The 14602-nt window shown below is 43.4% G+C and overlaps 2 protein-coding genes across 3 annotated transcripts; one reads left to right on the forward strand and one right to left on the reverse strand.

The window, feature by feature from the left end:
* Positions 1 to 59: 59 nt before the first annotated feature.
* uba6 (ubiquitin like modifier activating enzyme 6) lies at positions 60 to 10488 on the reverse strand. The gene is made up of 32 exons (XM_076727839.1): positions 10451 to 10488; positions 9843 to 9935; positions 9550 to 9644; positions 9400 to 9428; positions 9164 to 9258; positions 8965 to 9076; positions 8515 to 8595; positions 8269 to 8391; positions 7902 to 8025; positions 7617 to 7720; positions 7443 to 7505; positions 7140 to 7216; positions 6918 to 6984; positions 6626 to 6769; positions 6327 to 6473; positions 6156 to 6236; positions 5954 to 6031; positions 5561 to 5742; positions 5229 to 5334; positions 4979 to 5068; positions 4796 to 4876; positions 4558 to 4686; positions 4412 to 4463; positions 4240 to 4303; positions 4080 to 4149; positions 3922 to 3993; positions 3712 to 3835; positions 3385 to 3578; positions 2645 to 2772; positions 2381 to 2468; positions 2176 to 2270; positions 60 to 1929 (listed from the first exon to the last, which is right to left on the reverse strand). Exons 2-32 carry the CDS (start codon positions 9881 to 9883, stop codon positions 1788 to 1790), a joined length of 3078 nt encoding a protein of 1025 aa, XP_076583954.1. The 5' UTR covers positions 9884 to 9935; positions 10451 to 10488; the 3' UTR covers positions 60 to 1787.
* A 1265-nt stretch (positions 10489 to 11753) lies between these two features.
* grhprb (glyoxylate reductase/hydroxypyruvate reductase b) lies at positions 11754 to 14571 on the forward strand. 2 transcript variants are annotated; one of them, XM_076729190.1, is made up of 9 exons: positions 11754 to 11926; positions 12303 to 12436; positions 12597 to 12669; positions 12822 to 12938; positions 13021 to 13109; positions 13221 to 13325; positions 13458 to 13593; positions 14217 to 14347; positions 14450 to 14571. In XM_076729190.1, exons 1-9 carry the CDS (start codon positions 11754 to 11756, stop codon positions 14569 to 14571), a joined length of 1080 nt encoding a protein of 359 aa, XP_076585305.1. The 2 variants fall into 2 exon arrangements, with proteins under 2 accessions (XP_076585305.1, XP_076585304.1); XM_076729189.1 differs by having other exon boundaries at positions 12597 to 12668; positions 12788 to 12938.
* The last annotated feature ends 31 nt before the right edge of the window (positions 14572 to 14602 follow it).

A 14602-nucleotide genomic window follows, 5' to 3' on the forward strand; every position in this document is an offset into this window, starting at 1 on the left:
CTCATGGTTTCAGCTCTGCTGTGATGCATTTAGAACAAAGACACAGAGCAGCTTCGGTCTAGAGGACATCCTGAAATCTCACATTTTATTAGACCATTGGTTGATTGGTTGTCTGTCACAAAAACATACATCATTATCGTTGTCACTCGTTAACACTGTTTTGTTTTTTTACACTTATGACATTCACTGCACAGGAAGTGTTGCCACTATGATAGACATGTTCTGTGCAAAGCGAAACTCACCACCTCTGGTTATGGGGAGAAAAATAAATGTGGTCTAGGAAACCTTCTGCGTGACTTTTGTCTTTGTTTTGATGACAGTTGATCACCTGTTCGTGCGCTGCGGGTGGACTGTCTGGAACATCTCACTATATGTTCTAATGATTTTATTCAAAATTGCATTGACAATACTGCCAATATAACCCAAAGCAGACTATGTCAAAGACCCTTTCCACAACCTTCAACTGGAACTGAACAGAATGGCGATTTACACCCCTGGATAAACCCCTTTTAGGATGACTTTTGTTCATCATTGATTCATGATTAACCAGTGCACCATGACTCAACAAAGATCATCAACACAGGCTCAGTTTGACACGAAAAAGTGACAAAAATGAGTAACAAGTAAATAAATACAAGTCATGGACACATATCCATAAACAAATACAACAAATAAATCATGAACAGCAAAGACTTCCTTTTTTTAAAAAAAAAAAGGTGTTTTAAAATAGCAGGAGTGTGATTCCAGATGCTTACAGTCAAAAAAAAAAGGTCTTTGTGAGTTGAACTCGTGCCATTACATAATCTAATGAAAAACATAGTTTACCCAGAGGTGTTAACAGGTGTCAGTACTGTCATTTCTGAAGTATTTAACAAGACCGGTACGACTAGCAGCTACAATGAGTAGGTGGTTTTACCCAAAGTGGTAAGTGCAACACACATCTGCTGCGTCATTTGATGCACATCAATTGACCGGGGAAGAAATGTGATAAAACTGCTGCTTATGTGAAGCAGCGATCAATAGGACAGTGATATATCCCAAAGAGCTGACGTGCATCAACCTGCGATGAAGACGCTGCTGGCGTTTGTTACTCTTTAATGTTTGAGTAATACCTATCTCCTGTGATATAAGCGTGTTTTTATGAGGCAGTCAAAGTGATCATAAAAGAGAAAAATCATCTGCGGACACAATGATAATCAGTATCTTTGGTGGTTTTCGCTATTGACCTTTTGCACCTCTAAATTATACAACAAATATGGGACTGACCATTTTCTACAAGGGGAGATGACCAACAACTGGCAAATTCGGTGGTTGGCAATAATTTCAAAGCCAAGAGGACTCTGAGAAAGATGTGATGCCTGCCAAGTGGAAAATTACTTAACAGCCTCAACAGTCCTACCACCACCCGTTTTAGGGCCTGGCAGACTTGAAACAGAAGGCTAATGGGGCTGTGTGTTGGGAGTATGCAGGTTTCTGTAAACAGTTTTTAGTCAGACTCACTGCCACAAACAGAAAAAGGTTATTAATCAATTAAGGCATCGGCACAGGCGGAGCTGTGCATTTCAACAGAGTAGAAAACAGAACAGAGAAAATATATGTACACAGGTACAGGTAAGTGCTACTCAAGCAGCCTCGTGTTCCACTGGCTTGATCTGGGGCAAGAATAACTGGGACCAGGACTGGCCTTTCCTTGCTCCGTGAAGTACAGGGTTATTGGGGTACAAGAATTTACATGAAAGAAGGGAAGTAAGGACACAAGAGGTTTGAGGACAACATCTAGGAAGGTGTCAGGGCATCTCTCCACTGCGGCTGAAGTAGTACCTGACTGGGGGACCGGGGAGGTCATCGTCTCCGTCTGCCTCTGGAGCAAATGACACCGTGAGGTCGACGTAGCGGCGGTCCACTGATGGCTTGATCAGCTTCTGCATCCTGCAGAGGGTCATGGGTAAAATGCATCCGTTCAGTTTAGCCAAAGGATGAATCATTTCAGAGTGAGTAATCAACGGGAATCATTTCAAATTGGCTTAAAAAAAACAGGAGCATGAACAGGTTTGAGATGCTTCACCAAATAAGAGTATCTACTCATCAACTTTTGTCCAAAAAAGCTCCAACAAAACACACAGTCAAGCAAAGGTCCACAGGGCGACAGAAAGCATCCAATCAGGAAACACTTACGTCAGTTTGAGTCTTTTTGAGTGTCCAGGCATCACAGGCACATAGAGCATCTTCACACCATGGACGACCATAGTTGGCTCGATTCCATACTTTTCCTGAAATAAAATAGATCAATTAAAGCAAGTAAAACATCAGGGGACATTCGCTGATGGGGTACCTGCATCTGAAATGCTAATAAAACAAAGTACGAGTCTATGGTTCTCACCCTCACTGCATTCATGAAGTCAGAAAGAGTGAAGTCCTCGTGGCCAAAGATAGTCCAACAGTCCCAGATGGAGAAGTAGATATCGTCCCTGTGGAAGACGTCACAGAGCTATAATGTGAAACATGGCTAAACATCCTGCATTTGATGCCATCTTGACATTTTCAATGCATGGAGTCAAAACAGCAATGCTATCGTACCAGAAAAAGAAAGATGTTTTATCACTTTTGAGTAGTGTGACAGAGCAGTGAGACGCGTGGCCCTCACCTGATGGGCGTCCTTTTAACGACAGCAGGCTCAGTAAGCACCACGACAGGGATGGCCAAATTAAAGAAGCAGTTTTTGTACGATTCAAACTCGTAGGCTCCAACCACCTTGATCAATTCGAGGGCCACCTGAGTACATGAAAACACAAATTACTGATTTATTATACATATATAATACCAGATATTAGTACTGAACACTGGAATCAATTTCAGCACTTTGACTAAGTGAGATAGTCCAAATGTCCCTGTTGCCAGCAACATTTTCCAGCTCCTCCTGCGAGATGCCAAACCAGATGAGATTTATAAACTCCCCACTGTGTTCTGGGTCTCCTACTAGGTGGACGTGTCTGAAAAAAACCTACAACTTCTTAAAAGTTTCTTAACCCTCTCTTGAAGTCCCCTCTGCTCAAACATGCCATTTGTTATGGCAAATACAAAACTAACAAAGAAGTCCAATAACAACAAGCACCACTCTGGGACAGGCGGAGGCCAGGCCTTGACCCATGGGGCCGGGTTGGCCCCTGACGTATAGGCCCAGAGAGATAGCTATATGGGGGTTGCGTGCACTAGCATGTGTGAACAAATGGACAAAAATAGTAAAAATCATATCGTCAAGCAGCAGTAATGCTGAAAAACCTATTCAGCTGTTAATAAATTAAAGCTGAAAAATCTGTAGATGTTTCAAATCAACGACACCACGTTAAACCATCAATAAATGGCAAAATATCAAAATGTTCTCACCAAGCCAGCCACAGCAGCTGTTGCTGTGGCAATAGCGGGGATGATCTTGCCAGCGATGCGTTTGGTCTTGAGTCTGTCAGCTGGTTCGATGGAGTACATCCTGGCTCTGAGAGCAGATGCCGATGCGACAAAGTCCATGTGGCCGTTGCTGTCGTCGTCCTTTTCGAACTGCAGTGGACTCAAGCGTAACCTCTCTACACGTGAAAGCACAGATACATGTAAAAGTGAGAGAGAGAGTGCATGTTCCTAACTATTCACACTGTCAAAATGGGTGAAACAATACAGATTTAAAAGTTAGCAGTGTTGGGTTTGTCTTGAATCGCGAACCTGTTGTGACACTGTCAGTAGCGATGGCTTGTTCCAGCTGTGTGATGGCCTCCCTCTCCTCTTCACTGCTTAGAGGCATCTTTATCTGATCGGGCTTCCTTGCCGTCTCATCGGTCTCTATACACTGGAAGGGACAGATCCAACACAATCGACAAGATTAGGATATTTTTTTTACAAGATAGGAATCAAAGATCAGACCGAAAAGCTTACTTTCTCTGAAGGGCTGTATTCAGGAATATTGACATCTGACAGGATCCTGGTCACCGCCTCTTCAGAGACATCCTGAGAAAGACGGAAAGGTTCAGTGAGTGAGTCAGTGAGTAAGTGCATGTGTACAGCGCTTGTATGCGTGAGTGTTGGTGACCTGCCTTTTCTGAGTAAGGGATGTTATATATCTCTGCGAAGAGCCGGGCAGTGCTGACGATGAAGGTGAAGTGCCTGATGGGGAAAGAGGTGGGTTTTGGCAAGCTTAGATATGAAACATACAACACAAGAAGGGCTTAAAGTGTAACATAAGAGCGCACTCACAAAGAGTCTTTCAAGTCAAAATCCAAAGGTGCTGGAGTTCTTTTTGGGGACTGCCAAAACAAACCTACGGAAAGGAAGAAGAATTCACTACATTCTCTGCTTTTAAGGACACTTCATACTGCACTTATGCATGTCAAGTTGTTGCGTAGACAGCTGTTGGAGAAAAACTTACTTCCGTCTTTTAACCTTGTATCCAGGGGGAAAGAGTGCAAGAGTTGTAGGGCCTAAATAAAAACATCAGTTACATGTTAACACCGCACATCATGCATACAGTACATTCACCTGATGAACATGTATTTTCAGGAGGAGACTCATTACCTTTCTCTTGAAATACTTTTCAAATTTCAGACGGGCAATAGCAATGCACTGCTCCCATTGGCTAGGCCGTCTGCTCAGCAGCTTAATGACCTGGAATGACCCCTCCAGACTTTCCCCCGCCTGCATCCTCTACACACACACACACACACACACAGATCTTTTATGAAGTATTATGTTGCTGGCATAGACCAACACAAAGGCTGTTTATCATAACTCAGAGCAAAGCTTAATGTTTTACCTGTAACACCACTTCAGCCGAAGGGTGGGTCTGCCAGAATGAGTTGTACATGGAGGGCTTGTGGACAAACGCATTCTCAAACTAGACAAAGCCAAAGAAAAAGTTTAGGACTTGGACAGCACACTGACACAAACTGTCAAAAATGATAATAGTGATCACTTGGTGGGTTTTAAGCGGGCTGACCTTGTCTCGAGCCCATTGAATGGTGTGCTCTATGACAGAAGGGAAAGACTTGAGAGTGCAGAATGGGATCTCCTCTTCTGGGGGGTCCCTCTGGTAAGTAAAGGAAAGGATATATTTAGGAGCGCTGGAAGGACGTAAGGTATGTGGTCTATGAAGCAGGTCTGGTGAAGGACTGAGGTAATACAGGGAATAAATTAGAGGAAAAAACACAAACATGGTCACACATACTCAAACTCACACACATACTCACATGGCTATTGTAGGACTCTGTCAAATTTGGCACAATGATTTCTGTGTGTCCTTTAGTTCCCATGGTGCCAGAGTCCAGGAGAGCTCTCTGATTGGATACACAGCGGCTGAAACACAAATACATGCAGAAACATAATATCAATTATTGGTCAAATTCGGAACTTTTTCATGAAATACCTTTGCAACTCCGACATTCACGTCCTATGCATGCTCTCTCCTGGTTTATGGCGGGTTCAGTCAGTGAAAATAAAATTACGGCCACTACTCAGGGAAACAAAAAAAACTGAATGCTTTAGAAAGCATTGATTTGATCACTTTAATATTTACACCAACCTGTCTACGTATCTCCGAGCCTCCACGTTGTCCAGCGCGGTGACCACGAGGTTTAGGCGAGAGTAGAAGGAGTCGCTGTAGATGCTCTCAGTAGCCGGACACACCTTGTTGAGGTGAGCATCCACCTGCAGGTCGGGGTTGATATCGCGAGTGGCTTCTGCTGCTGTGGTACTCTTCGGTTTCTGAGACACACGAGGACCGGGAAAAAAATGTGTGAATGTCTATGTGGTTGATTCCAATCAAGTTTCTCTTTAATTTTGAGTGTAATCCGAGTGCTTTAGTGTGAATGGTAGAGGACACATTTGAGCTATGGTTGTGAAAAGGAAGAGGAATGGGAGGTGAGAACAGTGGAGAAAAAGAAAGGTGGATTTGGACATCTGGGCATCTGTTCACCTGTATATGATGTGGTCTGAAGAGAAACTGACGATTGAGGTTGGACTTTTCTATAAGGTCTGGGTCTGTGATGCATACCTGAGAATTGACAGGTGCAGAGTGCAAAGTTTCACTGAACACATAAAGCCAAACAGTTAAATATTTTGCAAGACATAAAAGAAATAGTCAAACAGAGCAGGGGAAGCATAAAAAGACTGCCCACCTCCCCTGAGTTCTTGGCTAACCCCACTCCAAGCAGGGCAAAGTTTTTCAGCATCTCACAGCCAATGGCACCACAGCCCACCTGGAAGTGAGGACATTGTGTGGTTCATTTGGACACAAACCTTAAATTAGGTACATATGAGAGGCCTTTTTTGTACTGCACAGTCCTTACCATGAAGACCCTGAGCTTGTGCAGTTGCAGACACATTGATTCACCGATGCAAGCTCGTAGTCCATCATACCGATCACCCCTTGGGAAAAACTCCTCAGCAGGAACAGACTGAAGTGGCCTGACTACCTCAATGGCATCAAGATAAAACTAAACACAGGAGAAACAAGAATTAACAGCTACAGGAATGTTGATTGTGAACAAATTGTGTTAAAACCTATCAAAGTTGCTCTATGCTCTGTTGCTCAGGAAAAGGTGTAGACTGGGCTTTCAACAAGTACCATTTCACTTCTGTTACATACCCATTGCTGCAGTGGTGCAAACTTCCCTGTGATGGCCTTAAGAACTTCCTGGCTGGCAAGACCTCCTACGGCTGCCGCTAACGCAGGAAGAGTCCCCCTTGCTGTTCTCGACAAACAGCGTACCAACTCAGTGTTCACAGAAGCCTGGAAGAAAAAGGGGGAGAGGAAGCACAAAGACAGAGAGACATTAAGGCATCTGTGCGCATTGCAACCATCTATCATATGTGGACATATGTGCATCTTCGCAGGTTCAAGAGAATGAAAACACAAGAGATGGAAAAAAAACACTCACTTTGTTCCTGAGAGTTGCATTCACTTCTTCAGTTAGCTTCAGTAAAACCTCAGCATCCTGTAAACACCTGATGGCATCAAAGTGAAACTGCTCAAAAGTGAACGTGTTACATTTCAACATCACACACTCAAAACCACAGCCACGACGAATGAGATGTTAAGATACTGATCGAGCACAGTAAGTAGAGCAGCAGACTGAAAAGCAGAGACATATTTGGTTTACCCAATGTTGGGAAGTCTACTGAGCTGCTCCTGGAAGGCATCCAGAGCCAGCATGGCTGCATGGATCTGTAGTGGGGCCTGACGGGTAAATATAAAAAAATGATTGTGAGGAAACTGTTTGGATAAACTCACTACATTACCTACAATTACCTACACTACCATCGAGATATCCGCCTTCACTGAAATTAACATTAGAAATCTTAAAGAACTTCTCAGAAAGCCGTCTGTCATTAAGTTCTGTCATTCTTGCTTTGTGATCTCCAGAGTCTCTCCTGTGTCTCCACTAACAGCTTTAAAGTCTCACCTCTGGTTTACTGAAGTCTGGAGTCAGGACCTGTGGATCACACAGCTGCCTCTCCATTGTCTCCTGAAATATATAAAATAGATCAATGCAGGGACACACACACAGAAAATGTTTATTTAAAAATTCTTATTTTTTTTGTGATATTTCTACTTGATATGACCACTATGAACTCACAAATCTGTATGTCTTTGGGGTTTTCACCAGGACAAAGAAACCTCCATGTGCATATGGTTGTAGTTGGGATGTGTCTCCTATTGCAAAACTGTGTGGGGAGAGGACTGATACCACACACACATTCAATCCAGAAAAACACACACACACACACACACACACACACACACACACACACACACACACAAATCTGTGACTCACTTGGTATGATGGTGCTAAATAATTACAATAATAAACTGTAAATCATCAAAGATACTGAGCTTATTTCCTACTATGCAGAAATAATACCTGAAACCTGTCGCACAGTGCCGTTGAGCTCCACCATGCCATTGACCTCTCTGAAGACAACGTTCTGGCCTGTTTGTAGGCCATGCGGTTGGTTTTCCATGCAGGTCACCACCCCAGGATTGTCCTGAATGGTCAAAAGGAGATCAAGTGTTTTTTTTCTTGAGGAGCAGGCACTGTCTTTGTGGGCTCATATTTCCATCTCAGACAATTAAAGAAAAAACAGGTGACAGGATGAAATAAATCCTTTCAGTTGGCAAAAACTAAACAGATAATCAGATAAACATGATTGCAGAGAGTGAAATCTATGACAGGAAGGACTGCACTTATGGGTACAAACTGTGGGATCGAGGACTCAAGTGTTCAGTACCTGAGTGATTGTTTGGATGAATATCTCCTTGGGCTCCTCTCCTGTGGGATCTGACACCTCAAACGCCTCTCCGAAATCACAAAACACCCGCACACAGATGCCATATGCATCACAGCCAATGAACTGAGGAGGACATAAAGCAAAACAGTTTGGTTAATATTTGATTGATAGTGAGTTTCCCATGTGTAAGACATGGTTTAGCTAATGCTCTGTGATGTATGACCATTATATGGACTGTGCACTTACTCTGATGGGGGGTTGTTGTGAGTGACAGAACTCATTCACTCTCTTCTGTAGGCTCAGTCTGGCTTCAGTCAGAATCACACACTGGAGGAGAGAGCAGAGCAGAGGCCCGGCTGTCAGACACTAAATGTTACCTGCAGTCTCCAATACAGGTCTTAACTAAAGTAAGCTACCATCCAAAACCAAATGACATGATTTTTCAATTAAAGTAAACATATAATGCAGACAGTCCCTGAGCCTGTGACTGGATACCCTGAAAGTTTGATCAAATCCAAACAGATGTTTTGGCAGTTACATACTTTCAAATATTGACCTTTAACTCTAGCATTCCCACTGAGTGTTTAGATAAAAAAATATGAGAGACTTCAACTATTTTACTGAGAGCAACCCATTTAAAATTTCCTAAGACCAACAGGTTGGTCACAACCCAGAGTCTGAAAAGCAGCACCTTACCTGGTACTTTCTGAGAAAGCTGAGATCAGTGTTCTCGTCCAGCGCAGAGGAAGACATGTCAACATGGACATAAGGGTTCAACTCTGTGACCCGAGGGCACACTGCCTCCACTCTGTGGTAGACAAGTAAGAGAGGGTGGATAAGAATGTGCAAAAGTCAGACAAATAAACTGAGATAGTGGATGTTGTGGACATTTTACCTCCTCCTCTGGCTCAACACATCCTCACTGTGGATAAAGAAGTTGGAGCCAAGATCCCAGGTCTCACACTGCTTTGTGTCATGAAGCGTGACTGCCTGCACACACACACACACACACACACGCACACAGATACAATAAGTCACAGGAGGACCAACTCTCAAGACACTCCACTTTGAAGCACCGTATACTGTTGTCATGGTGTTGGACAATCATGATATTTAGGGAAGAGTGCATACCTTCACACCAGCCAGGACAATATTCTTTGCTGCAAAACCAGAGGTCAAGTTGCTCAGTGTTAGTCCACATTTGGCAAAGCAAATTGTGTGAATACTATGGGAATGGATATATTATAGTGCTGTTGTGCAATGATGTGATATGTAGCCTACCTATCTCAATCCCCAGCCCTCCCATTCCACTGAGAAAGACTGAGGACTGAGCCATCTGGTGCATAGCACTGTCTCCCAGCACATATCGCTGGCGGCTGGAGAGAGGGAGAAGAAGGAAGAGGAAGTGTGAGGAAATGTGCTCGAGATCAAGAAGGAAAAGTGAGAAGCAATGACTGTACTTCCTGTAGCATAAAGCACAGTGCTGTCATTTCCTGTATTCACTGCCTGGTTCAAGTGCTTTAGTAAGGAAGACTACAGCAGACTGTGATGTAAAGCTGAAACGGTACACCTGCCTGTACAGAGAGTCGTCAATCTCCATCGAGTCTGCAGCCATGCCGGGAGGGGAAAAGGGGGGAATTCAACTGTCTGAGAGATAACGACTATACCTGTTAAAACATATAAAAATACAGACAGTCATTACCTAAGTTATTAAACGTTTTGCTCGTTACCGGTGATGATCTTTAACCAACGCCCTGTTGGAAGTTAGCTAGCGTTAGACGGCTAACTTGCTGTAACTGCCAGCTAACTATGGTTGTCAGCAACGTTGATGACCTGACAACTGTCCCTCGCGCCAATATAAAGCGGTTCATTTGAACAAACGTAGTGACGTCTTGTAACAGTTAAATAATACAGCCACCATAACAACGCTGGATCATTTATGAACCTGCTGAAGAAATCTCAACGTTAGCAGCTACGGCTAGCTAGCACTGAGTGCCACTGCTGCCTGATGCCGGTGGCGAGGACACTTGTCATAAACTCGTTAAAAGTGATGGCACACAAGTTAGGCTACTAATAACTCCCCAGAGAAGACAGACATTTGAGAATTTACCATTCAGCCAATCAATATGATAAATTCGTTGTAAACGTTGTGAAAATAACAGAAATAATCTTACGTAGCTACCTGTCAGTATGCGCGACGAGCAATAGCGAATGAATGGCTGTGACTGGTTAAAAATCTGGAGTGTTTCCGGGTTACCACAGTCACATGATCAAGGTCAACCAATAGATTGACAGCATTTTTCAGGACTACATTTGTGACAAATGTATATAGAGTATATACATATATATACACATATGTGTGTGTGTGTGTGTGTGCGTGTGTGTGTGTGTGTGTGTGTGTGTGTGTACTGTATGTAAATATATGTGTATATATATGGATGATGAGCTTTAGATAGTACGCTTACCTCTTCCAACCAGCATTTATGTGGTAGTGGTATCCTTTTCAGTCCTTTTCAATCTGTGGAAAATCAGTCATTGAGCAAGCAGTGTGCCATCTATTTCCATGGTAATACAGACAATGTCATTCATTTCATTATAAATCTAATTGGCACAATATTTCATTCACAAAACTCAATGGTTGGGAAGCAAAACATTATTTATTCTTTCAAGAATGCTACTGGCAAGTGGCAATTTCAAACCATTAAAGAACATTATACATTTTGCAAATACATTTGTAAGTTACTTTTGATAACTTTAATTCATTTGGTTTATACATAGTTTTATTTGTTCTTGTTTTCTCTGTGCATGTATATCTATGCAGACCTGCTTTGGACATCAGTCTCGACTGTTTGACTGATCTGCTACAATGTAGTGTCATTTGAAAAAAACAAAAGCATATCATTGTATAAAACTCAGCTTCATTTGGCAAGTAAACACATGCTGAACCAGTTCGTACCAGAGACACAGACCAGAAAACACAAAACAGGGTCTGGGTCATCCACTGTTTAAAGAAACAAAGGTCAACAACCAAGTGAAACATTTACATACCCACTGACCCCCATCCTGGGCAATGATGTGAAGAAGATATGAGTCAACTGCTTTCTTTAAAATATATGTATAATTTGTGTCTGTGTACAGAATGTAGGTGTGTGTGTGTGTGTGTGTGAGTGTGTGAGGGTGAGAGAAAGAGTTTGTATGTCTTTGTTAGGTGTATATATCTGTATTTCATAATCCATTTTGGTCTGCGATGACCTCAAATTCACTTAAAGCCAAACAAAAAATGAGTGACTTTGTGTTTTGTTGTCTTGGACAGTACCCGAAACTTCAGACTTTAGAGACAATCTCACTGTGATCACATTGGTTAGAGACACACACAGGGACCTCCCCCTGAACTAGAGCCAAAATCAAGTGCATGCACACAACAGACTCCAAAGTACCACTTTCACCTCTGGGACACCTGCCCACAGATCTACCCTCTTGTGGCAATGTGGTGCAGTCGTATGGCACTGCGTCGGCTCCAGCGGATCGCCGTTACTCCTCGGAATATCACTGGAGCTCTAACAAGCAGTGTGCAGAGGGAAATGTCAAGCCTACCACGAGTCTATGTCACCCGACAGATCCCACCCGAGGGCCTGAAGATCCTCCGTGAATCTGGACAGTGAGTCATTTACAATTAACTGGTTTCTATATAGAACATCTTGTATGAGCAATTAATAATGTTATGTAGCTGATTTGACTATGATACATCTCTAAACTTGAAATGTCTGCTTTGTGAGGTTCATCATTGACTTTGAGTAAACAGGACTGCTAATGTTTGCCCTTAGGTTAGTCAGATAAGACAGGTAGCCTAAAGTGTATTCCCCCACAGCACACTTGCCTGCACCTTAAAGTTCCAGTGTTTCTGTGAAGAACTGCAGTACATGTGATACAGCTTGAGATACTGTGTATCTTTGCTTTGACTGAAGCAATTAATTTTCTTCTGTGCATGCTTAGGAGTAGAATTGGATCTTCAGTCATGGTTTCATATTTCTCAGGGTGCAGTTTGAGCTGTGGGACTCAGATGACGTCCCCGTGCCCAGGAAGGAGCTGCTGCAGAGGGTCAAAGGTGTTGATGGTCTGCTCTGCGTGCTCACAGAGAAGATTGATGCAGAGTTGTTGGATGCTGCAGGTCTGAGGACAGTCTTTGAGTGAGATGAAGGACGAATGCATTGAAAATCCCTCTCAAATGAATGTGTGTGTGTGTGTGTGTGTGTGTGTGTGTGTGTGTGTGTGTGTGTGTGTGTGTGTGTGTGTGTGTGTTTCTGTTTCTGTTTGGTGTACCCTTTCAGGTCCAAACCTGAAGGTCCTCAGTACCATGTCAGTAGGTTTTGACCATCTCTCTCTGGAGGAGCTCAAGAAAAGGTGATTCCCATCTCTCTATTTCTTGTGTGTATAGTAACACATGGTGATAAAACCAAAGAAAACCCATTGTTCCCAAGAGACTTACCTATTGTGTGTGTGTGTGTGTGTGTGTGTGTGTGTGTGTGTGTGTGTGTGTGTGTGTTTTTCTGCAGAGGCATTCGTGTGGGTTACACCCCTGACGTTCTGACAGATTCTGTGGCTGAGCTGACGGTGGCTCTGCTGCTCACAACTTCCAGGAGGCTGATCGAGGCCACACATGAAGCCAAGACGTAACGTTACATACACACTGACGCACATACATACTCAAATCTGTTTGGGTCAAAGGTTAAATACACCTCTCTCTCGTGTCAGTGGTGGCTGGGGCACATGGAGAACTCTGTGGCTGTGTGGATATGAGCTGGCCAACAGCACTGTGGGTATCCTGGGCCTGGGGAGGATTGGTGAGCATACAGTGCCTGAAGCGCTCCACACAACATGCATATCAGCATGCTATCAAGCTGCTGTTTTCTTATAAATATGAAACTTCTTACAAGGTGCCTTTGTGCTCTAAGGTGTGGCTATCGCTGAGCGTCTGGCACCATTTAAAGTAAAGAAGTTCATCTACACAGATGTGGCCCCCAGGCCTGAGCTGGCCAGTATCATCAATGCAGAATATGGTAAGGACTTCAGATTTATGGGCACTGAGATGTCTCACGTCAGCATTTTATGTTGTTAAAATCAGCACACAGTGGATACACAGTCAGCCTTTTACGGTAATGTGATAACAATGATGCTGTCTGCTGGTCTAGTCTCTTTAGATGAGCTGGCAAAGCAGTCAGATTTCCTGACTGTGTGCTGTGCGCTAACACCGGAAACAAAGGAGATCTGCAACAAGGACCTGTTCTCCAAGATGAAAAATACCTCCATCTTCATCAACACAAGCCGGTACCCTTATCTTAAACACACACACCTGCTGCATCACTTAAACATGTTGTACACAACGCTGTGTAATGAAACACTTGACTAAGAAAGGTGCAACCCAGCAAGAGCTGCAATGCATTCAGTGCTGAATGACCAACCGTCAGTGATGAAACAAGTACTTGGGATCGTACTTAAATACCTGCATAGCTTTGGTGAAAACCCCTGTTAGGGCATGTGGGGCCTTTAATCTATAATGATGCATGATATTTAACAAACTGATCTTAAATTTTGTATGTAAAATCAAAGTAACAAGTAAGTATAGCAGCTAAATAAATGTAGTGAAGTAAAAAGTATATTTCCCTCTGAAATGTCATGGAGTAGAAGTACTCAAGTACAAGTACCTCGCAATCGTACTTAACTACAGTGAGTAAATGTACTTAGTTACTTGCGTGCAAAGCGTGCAACTCACCATTATTATTTTTCCAACAACAGTCTAAAACCTGAATGTTTTCTATCAAATACTCACATTTGAAATACCGACACTAACTCGTGTCAGTCAGGGGGTCAATGCAGGCTAGCAGGCTAATCTGGCCATGAATATACTGCTTTTCCTGCGTCTGTCTATAATTCTGGTGTTTCTGTGTCAGAGGGGGTGTGGTGAACCAGGACCACCTGTATGAGGCTCTGTCCACTGGGCAGATTGCTGGAGCTGGGTTGGATGTCACTGTTCCTGAGCCCCTGCCCACAAGTCACCCCCTCTTTACCCTCAAAAACTGCGGTGAGTCTGTCAGACTTACTGGTGCTTAATCTGAGGTCTTTGCATCACCGCGCTCACTTCTCACTGCCTATCATTTGTCTTTTTAATTCTCTCCTCCCACAGTGATTCTCCCACACATCGCCAGCGCCTCCTATACGACCCGTAACGCCATGTCTGCCCTGGCAGCAAACAACCTCCTCCTGGGCCTGCGAGGTGAGCCGATGATCAAAGGACTCCAACTGTAAGAAGAAACTGGTTCCCCTCGGACAACTGGCT

The sequence above is a fragment of the Chaetodon auriga genome, chromosome 4, assembly GCF_051107435.1.
Source record: "Chaetodon auriga isolate fChaAug3 chromosome 4, fChaAug3.hap1, whole genome shotgun sequence".
NCBI lineage: Eukaryota > Metazoa > Chordata > Actinopteri > Chaetodontiformes > Chaetodontidae > Chaetodon > Chaetodon auriga.